Source organism: Medicago sativa, chromosome 8 (genome assembly GCF_051527215.1).
Source record: "Medicago sativa cultivar Bolivia chromosome 8, Bolivia_mono, whole genome shotgun sequence".
Lineage (NCBI taxonomy): Eukaryota > Viridiplantae > Streptophyta > Magnoliopsida > Fabales > Fabaceae > Medicago > Medicago sativa.
Genome location: NC_140756.1, coordinates 6636662 through 6659068, shown reverse-complemented (window position 1 = coordinate 6659068; position 22407 = coordinate 6636662). Strand labels below are relative to the sequence as shown.

The 22407-nt window shown below is 33.8% G+C and overlaps 3 protein-coding genes across 5 annotated transcripts; all 3 read right to left on the bottom strand.

The window, feature by feature from the left end:
* Window positions 1-5595: 5595 nt before the first annotated feature.
* Window positions 5596-7385, bottom strand: LOC146896494 (uncharacterized). Of its 3 annotated transcripts, none has more exons than XM_085736274.1 (3): window positions 7245-7385; window positions 6537-6845; window positions 5596-6015 (listed from the first exon to the last, which is right to left on the bottom strand). In XM_085736274.1, exons 2-3 carry the CDS (start codon window positions 6832-6834, stop codon window positions 5807-5809), a joined length of 507 nt encoding a protein of 168 aa, XP_085592400.1. In that variant the 5' UTR covers window positions 6835-6845; window positions 7245-7385; the 3' UTR covers window positions 5596-5806. The 3 variants fall into 3 exon arrangements, with proteins under 3 accessions (XP_085592400.1, XP_085592399.1, XP_085592398.1); XM_085736273.1 differs by having other exon boundaries at window positions 7151-7344; XM_085736272.1 differs by having other exon boundaries at window positions 7146-7342.
* A 2277-nt stretch (window positions 7386-9662) lies between these two features.
* Window positions 9663-11651, bottom strand: LOC146896493 (uncharacterized). The gene is made up of 3 exons (XM_085736271.1): window positions 11582-11651; window positions 10476-10709; window positions 9663-10036 (listed from the first exon to the last, which is right to left on the bottom strand). The coding sequence occupies exons 2-3, from the start codon at window positions 10696-10698 to the stop codon at window positions 9861-9863; spliced, it is 399 nt and encodes a 132-aa protein (XP_085592397.1). The 5' UTR covers window positions 10699-10709; window positions 11582-11651; the 3' UTR covers window positions 9663-9860.
* Window positions 11652-14675: 3024 nt separating this feature from the next.
* LOC146896492 (uncharacterized) lies at window positions 14676-18799 on the bottom strand. Its single transcript, XM_085736270.1, has 8 exons — window positions 18567-18799; window positions 18392-18442; window positions 16964-17039; window positions 16366-16445; window positions 16161-16210; window positions 15975-16059; window positions 15530-15628; window positions 14676-15179 (listed from the first exon to the last, which is right to left on the bottom strand). Exons 1-8 carry the CDS (start codon window positions 18747-18749, stop codon window positions 14955-14957), a joined length of 849 nt encoding a protein of 282 aa, XP_085592396.1. The 5' UTR covers window positions 18750-18799; the 3' UTR covers window positions 14676-14954.
* Between the last annotated feature and the right edge of the window lie 3608 nt (window positions 18800-22407).

Sequence of the window (22407 nt, the reverse complement as noted above, 5' to 3'; positions counted from 1 at the left end):
AAGGTGGTGGCTCCAGATGGTAGAGATCTGATCATCATAATCAGAGGGAAGGAATGGTTATGGGTAAAAAGTTGGATTGGTTTGTTAGGTCTGGATAAAAGATCTGGGATAAGGTTCTGTTTTCCTTTGATGTGTTTTACTGTAAAGTCATATCTGGAAAACCAATCTTTGAGGTGAAGGGTTTGAGGGTCTGGTGGCATTTTGTTCTTGAACTCTAGGATTTTAGGAAAAGAGGAGTTGTCCATATGAACTTCAAAATGATGGCCTCTGAGATGAAAATCAAACTTTTGTATTCCAAGTTTTACCGCCAAAGCTTCTTTGTATGTGGTATGGTAGTGTTTTTCTGCTTCTTTGAACTGTCCACTGGCATGACCACAGTAATACTTGGTGTTGTTAGTTTCTTCTATCAAAACAGCTTCCCAGTAATGATCACTGGCATCTGTTTGAAGAATTCTTTTTCCCTCACCATGTATTTTTAAAGCAGAAAGGTTTTGTGCAATCTTTTTCAAAGCTCTAACTGCTTTAGTCTGTCTGTTACCCCATGGTGGAGGATTTTTCTTGAGTAACAAGGATAGCTGGCTGGTGTATTTGGCAAGTTTGGGTATAAAGTCTCTGATATAGTTGATGATTCCTAGAAATTGCTGGATCTGTTTGATTGTGAGGTTTTCATCCGAAAAGTTTAGGAGTTCTTGTACAATGTGAGGTTGAGGTTGGTACTTCCCTTGAGAAAAATGCATCCCTAAGAAGTCTATCTCAGTTTGGGCTATTTGACTTTTCTTTTCAGATAACATGATACCATGGGCTTGAGCTATCTGGTAGAATTGGGCTAATAAGGCTTTGTGGGTTGTTTCATCTTTTGAGAAAAGAAGGATATCATCAATGTATATGATGGCACTGTCAAGGATAGGTTCAAAGATTCGGATCATGGCCTTTTGGAATAGGGATGGAGCAACTTTGAGTCCAAAAGGTACAACGGTCCATTGATACTGAGCATTTGGAATGCAGAAGGCTGTTTTGTGGCGGTCTTTTGGATTAATGCCTAATTGCCAAAATCCTGACTTGAGGTCAAACTTTGAGAAAATTTGGGCATCTTTTATGAAGGTATTCAAGGTGGCTATCTTTGGAATGGGGAATTTGTCATCCTTGAGAAAATGGTTAAGAGGTTTGTAATCTATAACCAGTCTCTTCTTTCCCCTGGTTTTTTCAGCTCTTTTTTCAACATAAAAGGCTTGGCAAGCCCATTCGGATTTGGTTGGTTCAATAAGGCCTTGTCGAAGAAGTTGATTACATTCTCCTCTAGAAAGAGAATAATCAAAAGGGCTCATTCCAGGATGGGTGGCTTTGGTAGGATTTATATCTTCATTTAGTTTGAATGGAAGTTCTACAAAGAAGTCTTTGTTTTTCCATAGAGGGTTAGGATGCTGGAATTCTTCATGAGAGTTTGCACAAAGTTTGAGCAACTTGGCCTTTACTTCTTCATATTCAGCAGGAGCTTTGGAGAGAGAGTACATTTTCACTGTAGTGGAGTATGGCTTGAATTCTCTTTTGAATTTTACTCCCCTGGGAAGTATCTGAAGTCTGTCAGCTGCAGAATAAACATCAAATCCGATGACAATGTCTTTATTAGGGAGCCTGCTTCCAATTACTTTAGTCCAGACTACACATTCTTGGAAAAACTTGATGCCTATTTTTTCTTTTGTTATCAAGTCTGTTCTGAAGATTTTTCCATCAGCAGCCATGAAGAATGCAGCATGGGTAGTCCACGCTTCTAGAGGAAGAACACTGGGATTCATCATGGTAACCTGGGCACCTGTGTCCATGTAGGCGATAGCCTTTTTTGGATGGGCAAACTTGGAAGCAAGTATTTGAACCTCAACACAAGGAAGTGGAGTAGTAGGCAGGGAGCTAGCTACCTGTTTGAGGAAGTAGACTGGTATTTCATTCTTGTCTCCTGAGTCAGAGTTGTTTTCTTCTTCAGAGTCTTCTTGGAGGGCAAAGGCGGTTTCTCCATCTGCGGAGCTTTGTTCTGAGTATAAGGACTCAAGATCTGCTTCTTCAGGGTTGAGAGAGTCTATCATCTTTACAGCTTTTTCTGGTTTATTGGGACAATTTTTTGAATAATGTCCCTTTTTCCCACAAGCAAAACATCTCTGACCTTTCTTCTTTCCTCTGGCTTGCTTTGGCTTGAAAAACTTTGTCTTCTTTTTTGTCTTGGAAAGATTTGAAGGTTTTGATTTATGATCTTTTGTTCGTTTTGGCGGGCAATGGCATTTTTCTTTGCATCCAATCTCTAGATAGTTTTTCTTGCAAGCTTTCCCAAATTTGGACTTTTGCTCCATCATTTCTGAAAAGTGTTGGTGTAAGTTGCATAATTCTTCTAAGGCTTCTAGAGTCGTTTGATGAATTTGGCCGAAGGTCATAGAATCAATGTCTCTGCCAGCTGTCTCTATCATTCTGTGAATTTTTGGTTGAAGCTCTTGAGGTAAAGAGGAAACATATGTATGTTTGAGGCTAGGGTCATTGAAGCCATTGAGCTGATAGGATCTTTGAGACATTCTCTGAAAATGTTTTTCCAAGTCCTTGATCTTCAATGAACAACATCTCATTTCATAATATTCCTGACTATTTTTTCTAGCAAGAATATCTATGTCTCCAATGAACTCTTGATGCAATACACCAAGAACATTTTTTGTGCCTTCAAGCCTGTGGAACTCATCCTGCCTGAGAGGACTCAGGTATAGATACCAATCTTTCAAAGTTCCTATCATTCGGCAACAAAATTCTTCTATCACTTTGTAAGAGTCAGATCCTGGTTTCATGAGTTGAGTGTCTAGCCAAGCTCCGAACTCCAGAAGTTTCTTCCTCCTTTGTTCCAAGGGTATGCCGTCTAGATTGAACCATGGTCCACTATGAATCTTTGGTTTTCCAGATGTAGATCCTTCATCTATTGGTTCTTCATAAAAGTATTCTTCGTTTTTGAAGTTAACCATGAAGGCTTCTGAAAGGTCATTCATGTGTTGTTCTGTATTAGCGAGAGACTCCTGTTGAGACGAGTCTGAGGCAGAGTCTTCAGAAGAGGTATCTGGCGCTTCTTCTTTTTGTCTAGTTGTTATGGCTAATGACTGAAAAGGCTGACTAGGAGGCTGTGATTCTGGGTCTGGCAGATCTGTCTTTCTTTGTCTTGATGGAGGCGGTTCAGTTACTTCTTGAGAATCTGAAGAGGAGTCATGTTTGTAGAATGTTTCTTTACCCCTAGAAGTAGAGGTTGTCACCTTGGGTTTTCTTGTCTCCTGAATAACGGGTTCTTGGCGATTATAGTCTGGTAAAGCAAAGTTGGCATAATAATGAGAAGATCTTTTTGGCTGAGTAAAACTAGGAGAGAAAGCCGGAACGTTGGAGAATGCAGGGGTGTTGGAAAAGTGACTCCTTGTTGGTTCCGCCTTGTGCTCTTTGGATGCTTGAATGAAGTCATCCATCTCCTTCAGTTGTTTTTGCAGAGCCCTGATCTCTTTTTCTTTTTGGTCGAAAGCTTTGCCAAACATTCTTTCATCCAGCATGGTCCTATATGAAATCCATGTGTGTATCCAAAAAAATAAAATGATATCCATGTATTTATTACAAAGTATGATGTTTGACAAATTGTATATGCAATGAAAATTTGGATTTTTCTAATAATATAATAATTTTTATTTTAACTTTATATCTTTTTATTATCGTGAAATCTCAAATATATAGGATTTTCATACAAAACATATTTATAAAAGTAGCTTGAAAATAAAAAATCAAACATGTTAACTTTATAATGGATTAAATATATTTTATATTTTGAACGAAGTTAAAACTTTTTTAATTGTACGGTGAAACATTGTAGTTTGAATCTATGACATATGCATGAAAAATCTCTAATCACTAGTCACTAGAACTACTATCTTGAGATAAATTAAATAAAGTTGGAACAAAATGAATCAATTGATTAGGTTTTTTTTTCATCGACATTTTTCCATTTTAAATTCAAAGGGGTGTCACCTCATTGATAAGAGTTTAAATTTATGACTTCAAAAGACAAAGTTAAAATCTCTTCCTATAAAATGATCATTAATGTCACTTTGATTAATTTCTTTCACCAATCCCCATCTTTTTAAAAGTAATACAAATTCTAAAATGTATTAACTTTTTTTATAAAATAATGCAAAATCATCATGTGATAAAAACTTGTAAATTCCTATGAGGACTCAAAATGTCTACCATCCTTCCTCGCCCCTCAAAATGTCTACCATTTCCCACCACAAGGAGATTTTCTCTCCCTACTCCCTATATTGTGGATCCCCATAGATTCCTATGAGGACTCTCAACATAAAAACTTGTAAATTCTATAGTACTTTTAGATTAATGAATTTTAATCTAGTTGAATTTTTCTAGAACAGTAGATATAAGGGTAATGTTTACCTTCCTTTCTGATATATTGAAAAAATTAACTCCCACACATCTTAAAGATAAGAGTTAATTACAGTTTATAAGGAGTGACACTCTTATACTTGCAAGACGATTTTATAATGGTGAGTTATGTTCAATATAAAAATATAATATGGTATATCAGAAACTATCGATTCGAACCACCTATCATATACTCACCAAGTCTAATAATGCTAGATGTAAATCAAGTCTCAAATATTTTGAAGATAAGGAATGGTAGACTCAGTAAGAAACATAATGAGATAAGAGGCATGTCTCATGCGACCCCTGTATGTTTGTACACATTCCATATTTGGTAATTATCAAGATAAACACATGTGTGAGCGGTTTCTAGTTTCTTTTGATTTTACTTATTTTGGAATGCATTACAAGTTTTGCAATCATTTCTGTTATCGATGAGAGGAAACTTGTTGCCCTAATTTAGAAAATGATGACAAAGGAAAGCATTATAACATGTTGATTGATTATCACTAAAACCCCATGAATAAAAGCGCTTGTACCTAAATATTCTTTCAAGGACGATTATCCCATTTATTATTTTAGATATCAAGACGAACAATCTATTTTTCCGATAAAAAGTTATGAATATAAATATATTTTATATTATTTTTACTATTTGTCAAAAAAAAAAACTTTTTTGCTAATATTGAATCTTAATTACTTTCGTCATTATGAATCACCCTAATTTTTCTGTGTTTCTTTATTCACCGCACATTCATACGAGGCACGATCAACTGAGACGATATATACTTATGTCACTATATTTTTAAATCGGAGAAGATGAATTATTGTTAATAACGGTGACATTATTCACCATTATTCACTTGTGCATTCTATTTATAAGATTTGCCCATCCCTTAAAACTTGGCGAATAAGAAACTGAAAATGAACTCAGGCACACCGCATAACCCTCCCAGTGCATCGTGCAGACGGCAGAAACAGAAGACAACACATGAAGACACAATTCAACTAGATACAATAAAGTCAAAACAGTTTTCATGTAAGTTATATGATGTTTTTATAATCTATCCTATAAAGTTTATGAAAATAAGCTGAAAATAGTTTATAGACATGTCATAAGATATCTCATGGTAAGTTCAAATAAGACAATCCAAACAGACCTAAATAAAGTTGAGGGCTTTCATATACATACAACATCCACACACATTTGAACAAAAGACAGTAATGCCAAATGAACAATAATTGTTCATTGCAAACATCCAACTGAAATTCAAAACTTGCTAATAGCAATTAGCATACATTATTATTAATCTAAAAATTCAGCATCTATGATCATGCTCAAAGTTGCATACTTAACATATTTGCCCCTGCATCACTTCCATCGCTTGCCAAATTTTCCACGCTTAAACTTTCCAAAACCAAACCTACCATGCTTCCAACGCTTGCCAAATTTTCCATGCTTATACTTCCCATGTCCATAACCATAACGATGATGATAACCTCCATGTCCATGCGACAGATGGTGAGCACCGTATGCAGCTGCCGCCCCTGCAATTAATCCTCCTATACCAGATCCACGCCCTTTATAACAACAATAAATTAGTAAATTTTGCATAACATAACCTCTCAAACGAGCATCATTCTGAAGTACGTGTAGAGTTTAGTTTGTAAAACAAAGACGTAATATCAGGTATGGCTTGAGTACATAATATAACACATGCAAGAAACATTAGGAGAATGAAAACCATTAGCAAAAAACATTGATCTAGAAATTTAGCTATAATTTCCATTTTTGTGATCAATGTTGTTGATTGCACGAAAATCCACATAGTTTGTACAAATTCTGCTACGCTACAACGTACTATAGCGCTGATGTAGCCTCTATTTGACAACACTTTATACTAAATCATCTATTACAGAACAATAGCGGCTTGTTAAAATTCTGCTAGGCAATAGCGTTTTTTCGATACAACCCAATAAAAAAAAGCAGAAAATGTTTTTGCAAATCAGATGCGCCTAATAATATTTGAAACTAGTAATAATCAAAATTCATTCATGATCACATAATATACTCCATAAAAAATTGGGATGATCAAGTGTACCAGAAGGATATGGATAGCCATATTGTGGAGCATGATAAGATGGTTGATGATGATATCCGGAATGAGGATAACCGGAAGGTGGATACCCTCCTCCTGCAGCATGTGGTGGATATTGTGAAGGATAATAACCTCCTTGAGGTGGATATGCCGGTTGCGGTGGATAATAACCTCCTTGAGGTGGATAGGAATAAGAACCAGGTGGAGGAGGATAAGGTGGTGCTGCTGGATAGCCTGTTATATGTGAAAACAGACCTCTCTCACTAGATTCTTGATCATGCTTGTTTCTACCATTGTTCATGTTGTTTCACCCTAAAACAGTTTGAAATTGGCAAAAATATAAGTACATCATATCATATTATAAACAACTTAATTGTTTATGTGTTAAGCCAAAGGGTATGGAAGAATCATAGGAAAGAAAAAAAAACAAAGGCCATGATTGATGGAATCCAAAATCATGCAAAATATCTTGGAATTTTCCAAGAAAGGAAGAAGAATTAAAACATTTCAAGCCAAATTCAAACTAAGAAACTTTGCAACACACAAGATTTTGTTAGCAGAGACATGAAAGAAATAAAAAAAAAGTAGTAATAACTATTGCTTGGTGCTTACTCAACTGAAAATTGCAAAGGCTTTCTATAAAATCATCCAAAGGTGACCAAATTGAATGCTTGTTGGAACCATAAAAAGTTGAAGGAATTGAAATTTCACCTATTCTTATAGTTATTGTTTCACAATTTTGAAAAAGCACACGTTGTTTCCACGCAACTATATATACACCTTGTTTGATGCTAATTACTAAGAGCTCCACGTAAGAATATGGAATATGTATCTATGTCTGTATATTTAATTCTTTTTTGCAAGCATAATTGGTATATTTTTATCTTCTATTTGAAACTTAGACTACTATATTCTGCTTTTTGTAAAAGATATCTTAAAAAAATATAAGAGAATCTATGTTCTAAGGAAAGTTTATTTCTCTTATAATGATATATGTGACATGATTCAAGTGCTCTTGTTAGAGATATTTAATACTTCTTATTTGTTTAAATAAAGAAAAGCATACATGAATGGGTTAGTTGGGTTAAATACCAAATCTGGTTATTAATTTTTGTAGATTTCACCTGCCGTTTTGGATGGGCGTGAGTAACATTATTATGCAATTTTTATGAAATTTTTCAATAAGTTTTCATAATTTATTAAAAATTATTCACTATTCTGTCATTATTACAGTATATTATTGGTAGAGATACATCTCACCTCAAAAAAAAAAAAAAAAAAAAAAGATACATTTATCTTTTTAGCATATATTCTTCTGAAAGAAATAAAACTTTAAAGTATATGTTTATCTTTTTTGCTATGAATATGTGTAGAGATATATTCTTTTTCTTTTTTCTTAATAAAAAGTTTAGGTGAGTTGGACTTCAAGGTTCACCAAAGTCAGCACAGACTTTTAGGCTTAGCGAGCGCTAATAGATGTTGTTCTGGTACATCTTAAAAGTCACATATTGCTTGGGAATCAAGACCAAAGAAATATTTCGACGAGACACCTTTTATAACAGACAAAATTATGAAAGCTCACTCATCAGCCCAAAGTGGACAATACCTCAAAAGATGGTTTGGCATACTTGAGAGTGAAATGGAACATTGACCAAAGATAGTTTATATAAAGTACAACAAAACATCTTTCAAAAAGAGCAAAACCTTGGAAGGCTTACACTTAAAGCAGACAATACCTCAGAACACGATGTGACATGTTTGAAGATGGAACATAATAGAGGTACTTACAAATCACACCACCAAAAAGTTTATTAATAAAATAGTTAAAGTAGTGACTGAGAGAAATGCCATATCTGAGAGGCTTATTTTTCTAACATAAATTTCTTTATTGGATTCTGAGAAAGAGCTTAATAGGAGTGAATAATCACAATATCTGATTACAAGCTATAGACCTTTACCTTACCCACTAGGAAAGACATGTGCAACATAAGAACCTTACATTACAAAATATATGCAACTTCTTAATAACACTTACAAATTTATAAGTTTTTTCTTTCGTAAGTTACAGAATAAATAATCATTTGAAAATACAGAACCGACTATATAAGAAAAAAAATGAAGAAATTATTAATATCTGATCACAAGAGAGAAAATATTGGTAAGCATTCCAAGAGCCTATGTACTTTTCTCATGTGAATTGCACTGTTTTTCCATTCCATATATGTTTGGCATGGCATGGACAAGGTTGCACTCAAGCTTAACAAATCTGCTTCTTCTGGTACACAAACATGCATTTTTACTTCATTCCTTTCAGAAGAATCTCTCAAGTCTTGTCCAGGCATGGAGTATCATTAAAAGGGAAATTCAGAACCATATCTATTTACCAGGAGAGACAATTATAGTCCTAAATAACAACATATCTTGGAAGTTCCACACATCCTATTTGTAGTCACTTAATCCCCGCCTTCATTTTGGTTTTTCTAAACAGCGTTCTTCTTTAAGAATTGCCATAATGAACAATCAAAGATTAAATTTGAATTGACATAATGAACAATCAAAGGAGCAGTGAACTTATATTAGAGCATGCAGAAAATATACCTGTCCCGTTGGATATAAATTATCAACAATAGCACCAACCAGAGGCTTCAGCAGACCTCTTTAACGATGTTTTTTCTTGAAATGAGGGTCTGGACACTGCATGTTTTTGGATAGACAAATTTAGTAACTTAGTGGTTACGTTAGTTTCCACAGGTTGAACCCTAAACCTTCTTTAAAATCATTTGGTATCCCTTGGCTCAACAACCGAGCTGACTACGTGAGACAAATCTGAACATTGCATGTGTTGGCCGAAATCAGCAATAAATAAAAGACCTTTCAATGCAAAATCTCTAAGTAACAATAATGTCGTCAACAAGCCATTAGCTCAGTGGCACACAATCTTGCTTTTGAGTGCTTTTAAAAAGACTAACCAGAATAGAAACTATCTGCAAGGGCCCAGGATATGATTCTACCAACTGCTTCAAAGAAATTGTGGCATTTGCAAACAAGAAATGTCTGCAAATAAGGCAATCCAAACAGGCCCTAAATAAAGTTTAGGGCTTTCATATACATACATTGAACATCCACACATATTCAAATAAAAGATAGTAATATCAAATGAAAATGTTCATTGCAAACATCCAATTGAAACTTAGTATGTTGCTAATAACAATTAGAATACATTATTATTATCAAAATAAAATTAGCATACATTATTCATCTAATAAGTAATAATTCAGCATTGATGATCATGCTCAAAGTTGCATATTTAATATATTGGCCTCTGCATCACTTCCATCCCTTGCCAAATTTTCCATGCTTGCCGAATTTTCCATGTTTGCCAAATTTTCCATGCTTAAACTTTCCATGACCATGATGATAACCTCCATGTCCATGTGAGAGATGGTGAGAACCATATGCAGCCACCCCTCCTGCAAACAATCCTCCTATACCAGCACCATGCCCTTTATAAAAACAATAAATCAGTACATTGTACATAACATACCCCTCCCTTAGAATCATTCTATGGTGCGAGAATAGTCTAGTTTGTAAAACAAAGATGCAATACTAAGTATGAGTTGAGTATATAACCTATGCAAGAAACATTAGGAAAAAGAAACCATTCACAAAAACATTGAACACAGATCGCAAAAAGTAGAGGTTTGTTCAGATTCTGAACAAACCATTACCATTCGTGCGTTATCATAAAATATAAGCCAACATCAGGTAGATCATAAAAGATTGTTTATATGAATTCTAATATATTTATTACTTTTTTTAAAAATGGAAAATCGAATATATAGATAAAGGAAGAAGCCGAAGCAAGTACAAGGAGTACCATGATGAGTACTCGAGTCGCTGATATGTTTATTACTGATAACAAATTAGGATGATCAAGTGTACCTGAAGGATAGCCATGTGGTGCATGATAAGATGGTTGCTGATGAGGATAACCAGAAGGTGGATATCCTCCTGCATTTGGTGGATATTGTTGTGAAGGATAATAACCTCCCTGAGATGGATATGCAGTTTGTGGTGGATAATAGCCTCCTTGAGGTGGATAGGAATAGGATCCAGCTGGTGGACAATAGCCTCCTTGATCATACTTGTTTCTACCATAGTTCATCTTGATTCAGCCTAGGACAATTTAAAATTTGCAAAAATATAAATACATCATATAAATATTATCCCTGTTTGGATAAACAACATAGTTAAGCGCTTATCATATAATTGCTTCTGTATAAATTATTTCTATAACAAAAGATAAAATAAAGTCAAATTGCTTTCATATAAGCTATCTTAGAGAGCTTATGGAAATAAGCTAAAAACACTTTATGTACATGTCATAAGCTGTTTTCATAAGCTCTCCCAGACAGTCTCACAAGTACTTATATGTCAGTAGATCAACTCAAATAAGTCGATCAAATAGGCTTTATATTACCAATCTAAATGATCAATTTTCAGACAAAAAGGAACCATTTACTCATACATGGTAGTAAACTGATTGAATACAGAACCAAACAAAATATTATTTAAATTCCTATTTCTTCATGAAGGAAACATATATTTCTATGACATCAATATATAGCAAACCCCTTAAAGAGATTTCATCTCCACGATCAGAATCAGTCAGGTAAAATATGTAGCAGGGAAACAATTTGAATGAACCCATGTTTCTTTTATCATGATCAAGCCAAATGGTAGGGAAGACTAGTGGAATCCAAAACCATACAATTTGAGGTGCTAGCTCAGTGGTAAGAGTTTAGTTTTGTAACCTTAAGGTACATAGTTCAAATTCCCTCGAAGGTGATTGTAAAATGATCATTAGTGTCACTTTAATTAATAAAAAAAAGTTAATCATGATGCAAATTATATTGAAATTTACAAAGAATGGAAAATGAATTATAATATTTCAAGAAAAATTCAAACCAAGAAATAACTCAACATACTAGACTTTGTTGGCAACAACATGCAAAAAAAAGTAGAAATAGCTATTGCTTGATGCTTACTCAATTGAAAAATGGCAAATGCTTTCAATAAAACCCAAAGGTGACCAAAGTGTATGCTTGTTGGTGCCTTGCTAGAATTAATGCTTCACCTATTCTTATAGTTATATAATTTCTCAATTATGAAAAAGCACACGTTATTTCTACGCAATATGGAATATATATCTGTCTATATAATTAATTCTTTTTGCAAGCATAATTGTTATGTCATAAAAATATAATCGAACATAATATAATATCTATCTATATTCTAAGAAAATATTTTCTTATAATGATATAGATAGGTGGTGACGTTTAAGGTGGGAAAGACATTTAATTTTCTCATCATGGGAAAGTGGATTTGACTGGCAATGGACAGTTGGTTCCGGTTGTTTTTAAATTGGATTTTTCACCCCACAAAATAACATATTCTATCTTTAAGCACAACAATAAAAAAAACTGAAATACAACTTCCACCGTACACACTTTGTTCACCTTTCTCTTAACCCATCTGTCCACCTTACCTTCTCAAATATACAATTTTTTTTATTATTCCAGAAATGTACCTAAAAAATTGTTTTTTGCTTATAAATGTGACCGGAGAGAGTATCTTTTTGAGAGGATTTTACATATTACATTATTTTTTTAGGGGATATTACATACTCCCTCCGGTCCTATTTACAAGAGAAAGTTGACTTTTTAGATACATTGAATAATTTATGTATCTAGTCAAGAATCTAAGCCAAATACAAAAATTATTTAATGTATCTCAAAAATGAATTGTCTCTTGTAAATAGGACCGGAGGGAGTACTATTATTGATAAACAAACAATTATTAATCAAACAAATCTTTGGTTAGGTATTCAATACTACTAATACACTTCCTTCAAAAAAAATACTACTAATACACTTTTTTACACGTTTTTTTACATAAAAAAGCAGATTTACATAGAATTATTGATAAACCCTTTTTCTTACTATTATTTAATTATTTTATCGTTAAAAGACTACAAAATTGTAACAACAAATCTGTCAAAAATAATTGCTAAAACTCAATCACAAACTATATCATTTTTTTTAGGGATCACAAACTATATCATAAAAAATGTAATTGTCATTTGTCACGTAAAAAATATCAAAGCATTTCAGTTAGTTTGAAAATTAAAGGCCACGTTCAGATCCGTAAATAAATCTTTGATATAAATATATAAATGCATAATAATTAGTAATAGAGGGGCACATTCATAAATAAATTAAAATTAACAAGACAAATGGTACAAAAGGTATCCAATCTTATATCCAAGCCATCCAATATTTTAATCATATATCAATGGTGTATTTGAGTTTTTCCCATCATGGGAAAATTAAGAGACATTCCCACCATAAATGCCACCTAGATAGGTTACAGAATTTCATACATTTATTTTTCGTCATTTTGTGCTCTTATTGAAGATATTTACTTATTGCTATTTTTTTGTTGGTAGATGAAGTGACAAACACCACCTAAAACTTACACACAATTGTGAGGTTTCAAGTTCAAACTTACCATTTTGGATGAGCGTGAGCAACATTATTATGCAATTATATTCATTTTTATGAAATTTTTCAGCAGTTGTTTGTAATTTACAAATTAAAAAGTGGAGTTACCGTGTGTTCATCTTGGTGGAGGACGATTTGTAGGATCCGAGAAGGGGTGGGTAGTGGAGTAGGTAATTGGTTTGAGGGGAATGTTCGGCGGATTGTGGGAGATGGTAGGGATACTTTATTCTGGTATGATACTTGGGTGGGGGAGTTACCTTTACGTTTTAAATTCCCCCGTCTTTTTGACTTGGCGGTGTTTAAGGAGATAACTGTTGAGGAGATGAGGAGGTTAGGTTGGGAGGTGGGAGGAGGAGGGTGGGAGTGGAGACGTAGGTTATTAGCTTGGGAGGAGGAGAGTGTGGGGGAATGTTATGCTTTGCTCCATAATGTTGTTTTGCAGGATACATCTTGTGATACTTGGCGGTGGTTACTAGACCCGATTCATGGTTACACGGCTCGAGGGACATATTACTTCCTTACTTCTTCCGGAGCTGGTGTTGACAGGTCGCATGTTGATGAGGTTTGGCATAAATGTATTCCTTCGAAGGTGTCTTTGTTTGTGTGGCGGCTCTTTCGTGACAGATTGCCTACTAAAAATAATCTGTTAAGGAGGGGAGTTATACAAGCAACGGATACGGAATGTACAATAGGTTGTGGGGAAGTGGAAACGGTTACTCATTTGTTTTTAGGGTGCACCACTTACGGCTCCCTTTGGTCACATGTGTTGCATTGGTTAGGTATTTCTTCGGTTCTTCATGGAGATTTACGTCATCATTTTGTGCAGTTTACTCATCAGGCTGGTTTGCCTAGTTTCTCTTACCTTTATCTTCGGCTTATTTGGTTTGCATCGGTTTGGGTGATTTGGAAAGAAAGAAACAACCGTGTCTTCAATAATGTGACACTAAGTGTTGATGTGCTTTTAGAGAAGGTAAAACTGAATTCTTTTTTGTGGTTAAAATCTAAACAGGTTGTTTTCTCTTATAGCTACCACGAATGGTGGAAACACCCACTTTGTTGTATGGGTATCTGTTAGCTTTCTTTTTCACTTTTGGTTACATCCCGTTGTTGGGCAGCTTTGACATTGTAAAAACTCTTGTTTGATCTTTCCTTTGCACTCCTTGTGCGGGGGATCTATTGTGTTTATATATATACACCATTTTAGTCTGTTCAAAAAAAAACAAATTAAAAAGTGATTATAGTGTTCTTCACTAATTTATCATTATAATATATAATCTTATTGGAACATATACTTCCATCTTTTAACTTCAGTATATATTCTTATGCAAAAAACAAAAAGAAAAACTTTAGTATTTTTTTTTTCTTTTGCTGTTAATGCATAGGGAGACTTATTCTCATTTAACCTATAGAGTGAGAGGAAGAAATGAATTAGAATAATTTGAATTTATATGATAAAAAAAGTTAATCAATAAAAAAGTTAAAGTTATGACTGATCAGGACAGAAATGGTCATAGTAATCAGAATATGACTAACTAAAATAATTTGAATTGATTTGAATTAGAACAATTAAGAGACTTAATTTTTTTTCTAAATGTTTTTTTTATTGGATTGTATGAAAGAGCTCAACCCCTCCACTAACCATTTTAGCAAGCTCTTATGAAAATAAGAAAAAATTCAAATAGTTATTTATATACATAATCTTTTCCATGAACCCTTTGATCTTAACTTCTCAATAACGCATACAAATTTATAAGTTTTTATTCTTTCGTAAGTTACAAAGAACTAAATAATTATTTCAAAATCTAAGATTTGAAATTTGAAGTGTGAGGTCAGCTTAACTCGAGCTTTGACAAAGCAATCACACCTGCTTCTTCTCATACAACCTTCGATAGATTTTCACTCCTTCGAATTCAGCATGAATCTCTCTCTCAGTCCTAATCCCCATAGGGTTGCTTAACAACCATCCTTCACTGTCACACAATATATCAGAGTTCAAAGCATCTATGTGACTAAGTGCATCAACTTCATCTAACTGGTTTTTCATGTCAAGTGCCACTTCAAGTGCATCAGATTGTACAAACACCTGTCATAAACACGACCATAAAATGGAAAACGACTCTCTTAAGTCTTCTCGCAGGCATGAAATATCGTTAAAAGGGCAAGTCAGAACCATAAATATGATTATGAGTTAAAAACAAATGAAAAAAAAAAGAGAAGAAAACAAAAGAGTCTAAACATTGTTGCAAAGTATCCATACATTTACACTAATAGTAAGAAAAATGGAACATACAAAATCTTATGTACCAGGGACAGAAATATAGAGTCCTAAATATCAGCATATCTTGTACTAAGTGGCAGTTTTAGTTAACAAGTAAATTGCACAATATTTATGGTAACAACTGTCCTATATATTAGAGCATGCAGAAAATATACCTGTCCTCCGGGAGATAAATTATCTACAATAGTACCGACCAAAGGCTTTTGCAAAACTCTTCTTTTATGATATTTTTTCTTTAAATGTGGGTCTGGACACTGCATGTGTTGAGGGAAATCGTTAACTATAAATAAACGAAGTTTGAATGTAAAACCTTTAAGTAACAACAATGTAGCCAACAAGTGATTTGGATTTCCCGCACTCATAATTCCACACAGTCAACACATCAGTGGTTGTTGGATTGAAGATTTCAAGCTCAGTATTTTAAAGTAATAAAAATCAAAATCTGATTGCATTCTGCATCGTCCGATCTCAATCCAATGGTTACCGATGTGCTGAATACGTGAATGCGTGGAATTGTGACTTCAGGTGATCCAAGTCCAGCCAATAAGCCATTAGGTCAGTGGCACCCAAATTCTCTTTGGTGCTTTTAGAAAGACTCACCGAAATCGAAACTAACTGCAAGGGACCAGGATATGATTCTATCAACTGCTTAAAAGAAATTGGGGCATTTGCAAACAAGAAATGTCTGCAATTAAGGGAAAAAAGGGTCATTATTGCAGCATTGTTATAAATAATCCCTGTATACATTTACTTTGCCGTCAAAATAAAGTTTATGATTGATAGTACATGTTATCCAGAGCCAGATCTTTTACCCATAACTCAGCACGCTTGACCATCTGCACATGGAATTGAAGTATACATAATCATACGAGACGATATCCCTCTATTCTAAGCTGAAAGTGCGATAACAAAATAAGAAATCAAAATTCACTGAAAGGGAAGGGAGTTATCATCAAGGGCATTCAAAACAAACAGAATCTTGTTTCCTTACCTTTTGCCGTATTTCCAATCCCAAATGATTTCTCGCTTTAGGTGTTCTTTTTGCAAGCCACATAAGAAACCTGCCGCTGCCTGACATTATTTTCAACAACAGATATAGTGGAACAATTAAGTGCGATGTTTATCAGGTAGTGAAATGATTATTTGATTGTCCAAGAGCTAATATTGTCTACTATAAATCGCAGAAAATAGTAGTGTTTAAATTTTGCAACGCTACAGTGTTATAGCGCTGCAATAACTTCTATTTAACGACATTTTGTATTAAATATCGTATTGCAAAGCAATTGATATTTGTTCAAATTCAGCTACGCTATAGCTGCTCTTTGGCAACACGGCTTCTCATTAACCACATCCTGATGTTGAGGTAAAAGAGTTCATGCAAATATTTGACACTTTGATTACAAGATGTTTTGGCTCAATATATCAGAAAGGATGAAATCCAAACTCAATAATAGATCATGTAAATTATCAACTTTTACATACATGCATTCCAAGCCAATGCCAATCATTAATATGTATGCTAAATTCAACAATCAACTCAAGAACAAATACATAAAACAAAATACATTTATCGATGAAATTCATATTACCACATCCAATATCTACCATGAGTGGCAATGCAGGGTCTGCAAAGACCTGGTTCCAGTCTGGTACTTGTGCAGGAGTCTATGAAGAAAAAAATATCATTACAGGAAAGCAAAAGACCCCTCGTACATAATGAAAGACAAAAGGATTCGCTGGACCAAATGCCTATTAGGTCCGGTTTCTGTATTTGGTTCATCTTATCAATATATCATTCATAAAATTGGTGTATGACAAAATGTTCAAATCTGATTAGATATCTCTGTAAGGTGACAAAAGATGGCGTAGTTATGAAACTACATATCAGTAACGCACACAGATATATTGTAGAGACCAAATGTATATATTTTATACAAAATGTTTATATAATATAATGAAGGTTAAATATGTGTTATCAGTCCATATAAATTTGTTGTTTTAGTCCCAGTGTTCTTACTATTAAGTCCTTTCAAAACCGCATTCTTTAAGAGGTTCTAAAAACATGCAGTTTTGTTTTGTACAGATTGAAAAGGGTATAGGTACTAAATACAAAACGACATAATTGCAGTTTTGATCTCTTTATTTTCACTCGCTCGTAAAATTTGTCCCCCTTTTGAAATCCTGTTTTTTGGTCCATCGCTCAGATTTCTGGACCAAAAAATGTGATGTGTCAAGTTTTTTATTGACGTGGGATCAAACTTGTTCGCGTGGAATCATCAAGGTGAATTTATAATATACAGGTGGATTAATAAATCCAATAATCTGAGTGAGTGAGTGGAGGTAAACTGCACCTTCTCTCTCAGTTTCATTTCTTCGTCATCCACCGGAAAGGGGTCGTTTTTTCTATCCGGAATCACTTCTGTGCATCTTTTCCCCCTCTTTAAATCTAAATAATTGGTTTCAACTGAGATCATGTTTTTATTTCATTTTTTTCTTCTTCGTGATTTCATCGTATTAGTGTGGTGTTGTATGATTTCTAGCCTATGTGCGGTTTTCATTTGATTCCCCGTCTTGGTTCCTTAATAGATCAACTTCAATCAATTATTGACTCAACCAATAGCAATGACTAGGTCGTCAACGTTGCAGATATGGAGACATCTGTATTTTGGTCACTTTGATTTTATCATATTATTTGTAGGTCTTTTGTCGTGTTATGCTTTTAACTTGGATGTTGTGAATTTATTCACAAATTCATCATTTTTGTTATTAGCTACATTTGAATTTGTGTTTGTATCTAATGTACTCTACCAATTTCAACGAATGAACATCTTTTAAAAAGGGGACTAATTTCATTAGCAAATCAAAATAGGGTAGCCTACAATTAAGACAAACAAAACTCATGATAAATGATAATTATAGTATAGGGACTAAAAACATATTTATTATCTAATCCTATAATGAATAAGGATAAAATATGAGAAAACATTTGAATTGGTGTAGTAAAGAAAGGAACATACAGAGAAAGAAGAAGGATTGACATGTTGCCTGATTCTGCCATGACCCAAATTCTGAAATATGACATAAAACATAATAATAATAATATAGTTAGTTAAAAAAAAAAAAAAACAGAAATTCATTATATTATCCGTTTAAAGTGGAAAATGAAAGTAAAAAGGACATAAAGAAACAAACCAAGTTGTAAGAGAGATTGAGGTCAGCATATTCCAATGCAACAAGTTGTGAGCTTCGTAATTGTGGCTTTTGTTGTTGGCTTTGTTCTGCTACTGCCACTACTTGGGACAAAGAAGAAGAAGAGATTGAAAGAGAAGAATAGGAAGAAAGAGGTCGAAAGGGTGAGAGTGAGAGTGTTAACATTAGTGCGGAAAGAACACTATCAATATCAATGCCATATAACTTCTTCTTGTGACTTTGTATCTATTCACGTCGATATTGTTAAATTGGATATCTTCTTACATTTCAGATTTTTTTAAAGGCTTAATACATACGCGCAGGTCCCTTAACTTATTTTTTCTTCTCACTTCAGTCCCTTAACTTTTAAATGTGTCAATTTGGTCCTGTAAGTCCTCTTCCGTTTACCCATTTGATCCTTTCCGTTAACTTTTAAAAAAAAACGTTAAGTCTGCACAGTAATGTATTAAAAAATTAAAAAAATCAGAAAAAAAAATAAAAATTAAAAGAAAAGGAAAATGGAAGAGGCGTGACATTCATCAAACCCATATCATTCATCAAACCTTCATCATTCCTTCAAACCTTCATCATTCCTTCAAAACCCCAAAATCCATAACTCATCCAACCCAATCAAACTCACTGATCCCATCACCGCCGTTCCAACCCAACACCACCACCGACGACTGTTACAGACCGACTCCATCTCTTTCGTTTCTCCTGAATTTCACGCGGCAGCTTTTCCACCTTTGGACCCACCGGCGATGTCGACGGAGACCGTGCAATCTGTTTCGAATTTGGGGATTCTTTTGGGGTTGGGTTGGATTTTAAGATCTATTGGTATAAATTTTGTTTGGGTTGTGGTTGAAGATGATTTTTTGGGATTTTTTCATAAAGCCTGTTGTTGTTGTGGAAATGGAAAGGGTGTGGCTGCCATATGATTGGGTTGCTGCAAACTTGAGGGTGAAAGTGTGAAAATGAGTGGATTTGAGAATGAGGTGAAAAAAAACAGAGAGGAGGTTAAAGTTTGAGAAACAACTAAGATTGATTGATTGGATTTGAGAAGATGAAATTTGATGATGTGCAAAATTGGAAATTTCCCTTTATTGGGTCATACCCTTTTGTTTCTATGGCTTTTGGTTCTGTTCTATCTTTTGGCTAATACAGCTTCTGAGTATTTTTGTCCTTCTCTTGATAATCTCTCCAAAGTTTTGAGGCTTTCACCAACTATTGCTGGTGTCACTCTTCTCTCTCTCGGTAATGGCGCTAATGACGTTTTTGCCACACTTGTTTCTTTCAAAGGTAATGGGACACAAGGCATTGGATTCAACACTGTTCTTGGTGGTGCTTCCTTTATTTCATGTGTTATTGTGGGAATTATAAGTATTTCAGTTAGACATAGAGAGATTCGTGTTCAAAAATCTGCTTTGATAAGAGATGTTTGTTTTCTTCTGTTTGTTCTTGTTTGTTTGTTCAGTGTCTTCATCAATGGTGAAATCAATGTTGTTGTGGCAGTTGGTTTTTGTTTGATGTATGTGGTTTATGTTGCTATTGTTAAACAAACCCAGAAAATGTCACGCCTCTTCCATTTTCTTTTTCTTTTAATTTTTATTTTTTTTCTGATTTTTTTAATTTTTTTTAATTTTTTAATACATTACTGTGCAGACTTAACGTTTTTTTTTTAAAAGTTAACGGAAAGGATCAAATGGGTAAACGGAAGAGGACTTACAGGACCAAATTGACACATTTAAAAGTTAAGGGACTGAAGTGAGAAGAAAAAATAAGTTAAGGGACCTGCGTATGTATTAAGCCTAATGGTTGAACTTGTTTTATTTATCATGTGTTCCGAGAGACAAATCTTGGTATTGAACCTTGCTATTGTGAGCCATCTTGGTAGTTTTATTTGCTCAGGATTTGTGGTTCGTGGTTACTCCTCCTCCAATGAAGCTTATTCTTGATAATTATTTGACTCACTTTCTTGGTTGATATTTTTTATAAGGATCATGCTAACCAGTGTTTTAGGGGATATTGTTTAATAAACTTATTTAAAAAAAGTTGTCTTGAAAACATTAAGTCAAATACTTGACAAAGTAGTAAAAACAACAGTTTCTAGCCCTCTAAAGTCATCTTTCCCTTCCTCTCCGAACTCTCAAACAAAGTCTAAAGTAAATCGTTGGCCATGATTTGGGTACGAGTAAGAGCGGGTGGGTGATATTTATTACTACTCTTTCGTTAAAATTTGTTGTCCCTTTTTATAAGAACCTCTTTAAATGTCAAGGTGCATTAGTTAACTTTTCATAAAAATACCCCGAACTCAAAACATAGGGCTGTTTGGGTAAGGGTCGCAACAATTTCTCAAAAACATGCAGCAATTGGGCTTAAGGGTCGCAGAAACAAGCGCAAAGGTATACTCAGAGGCAGTTTTAAGGCAAAGGGTCGCAAAATACTAAATTTTTTGTAGTGAAATCAAAGGTAAATTCAACATATGATATAACTGCACTTTATAGGTATACGTACTTTTTTTTTTCCCGAGGGGAGACAAACAATCGAGAAAATCAAATAGAATACAATACATAATGAAAATAAAATTTACTCAATTAAATTCTACTTTTTTTTTATCAATCAATTACATTCTTCTAAGCTGGGTGCACATATATAATAAATTCGTGCCTTTTTTTTTGCATATAATTAAGCATTCTACAATCTACACCGGCAATCTACCTCTAAGTTGCGGAGGAATTTTGATATACCTCTCAAAAATCTGTTTGATTTTCTCAGACAGTACTTTGCTGGGTTGATATTTATTGAAGATGACAACAAATGTGAAAATAAGAACCCATAAGGCCAAATTGATCAGAGCAATGTTCCTTGAAATCAGTGTCAAGGCTAGAAAGGAAACAGCATACCCCAACAAGAGTAAGAGTGAAATTGGGAAAATAGTAACAGGATGTTGTAGTTGCAAGAGAGTTTGGAGCACACAAATTAAGAAGTATGCCATGATGATGTAGACACTTGCTGAAAATATAGTATAGTTTTTTGCTAATAGCTTATCCCCATCATTTGTGCACTTCATTGCAACCATTGCGGCTAAAGTTGTGAACATTTTATAAAAGATTTCTGCCAAATCTTTAAACACTTCTTTATTATTCCTGTTTCACATGCATCAATCACCCAAACAAGGTGTTTTTTTTTTTTTTTTTTAGAATTGGTTTTTGAAAGAGAAAATGAATATCATAGTTGAGGTACTAGTACTACTGACCTTGAAACCGCATTGCTATCGGAGCTGCAATCCATCTGAATTATTATTATTATTACTCTTCTGTGTTTGGCTTCACTTCCAAAACAGTCGATGTGCATCTTATAGGAAAGGAAAATGATAGGTTTTTTTTATAGATTAAAAAAGAAGCCATAAAATAGTAATACATAAGAATCTCGCTTAACCGTTGTTTGTCAAAAAAAAAGAATCTCGCTTAACCGTTAACAACAAGTTATACATCCTTCGTACCACCACCGAATAGAAGCCATAAACATTTTTTTATTTGCACTAACTTATAACATTTTTTTATAAGATAATTTAAGTAGTTTATAGCTCACAATTCATAATTTAACCCATGTAATCATAATTGAAAAAATTAAATATTAATTAATATATCTATTTTTATGTAATTTTATATTTATTAATTAGTTCAACTGCTAATTTTATCATATACTATATTTTTTAATCAACTAGTTTTTACATTTTCGATTATAAATTTTTTTTCAACTATTTAGTATCTACCATAAAAAAAAAAAAATTTAACAAGTATCTACTGTACGTTCAATAGTTCATCTGCTCAAATTTAAAGGA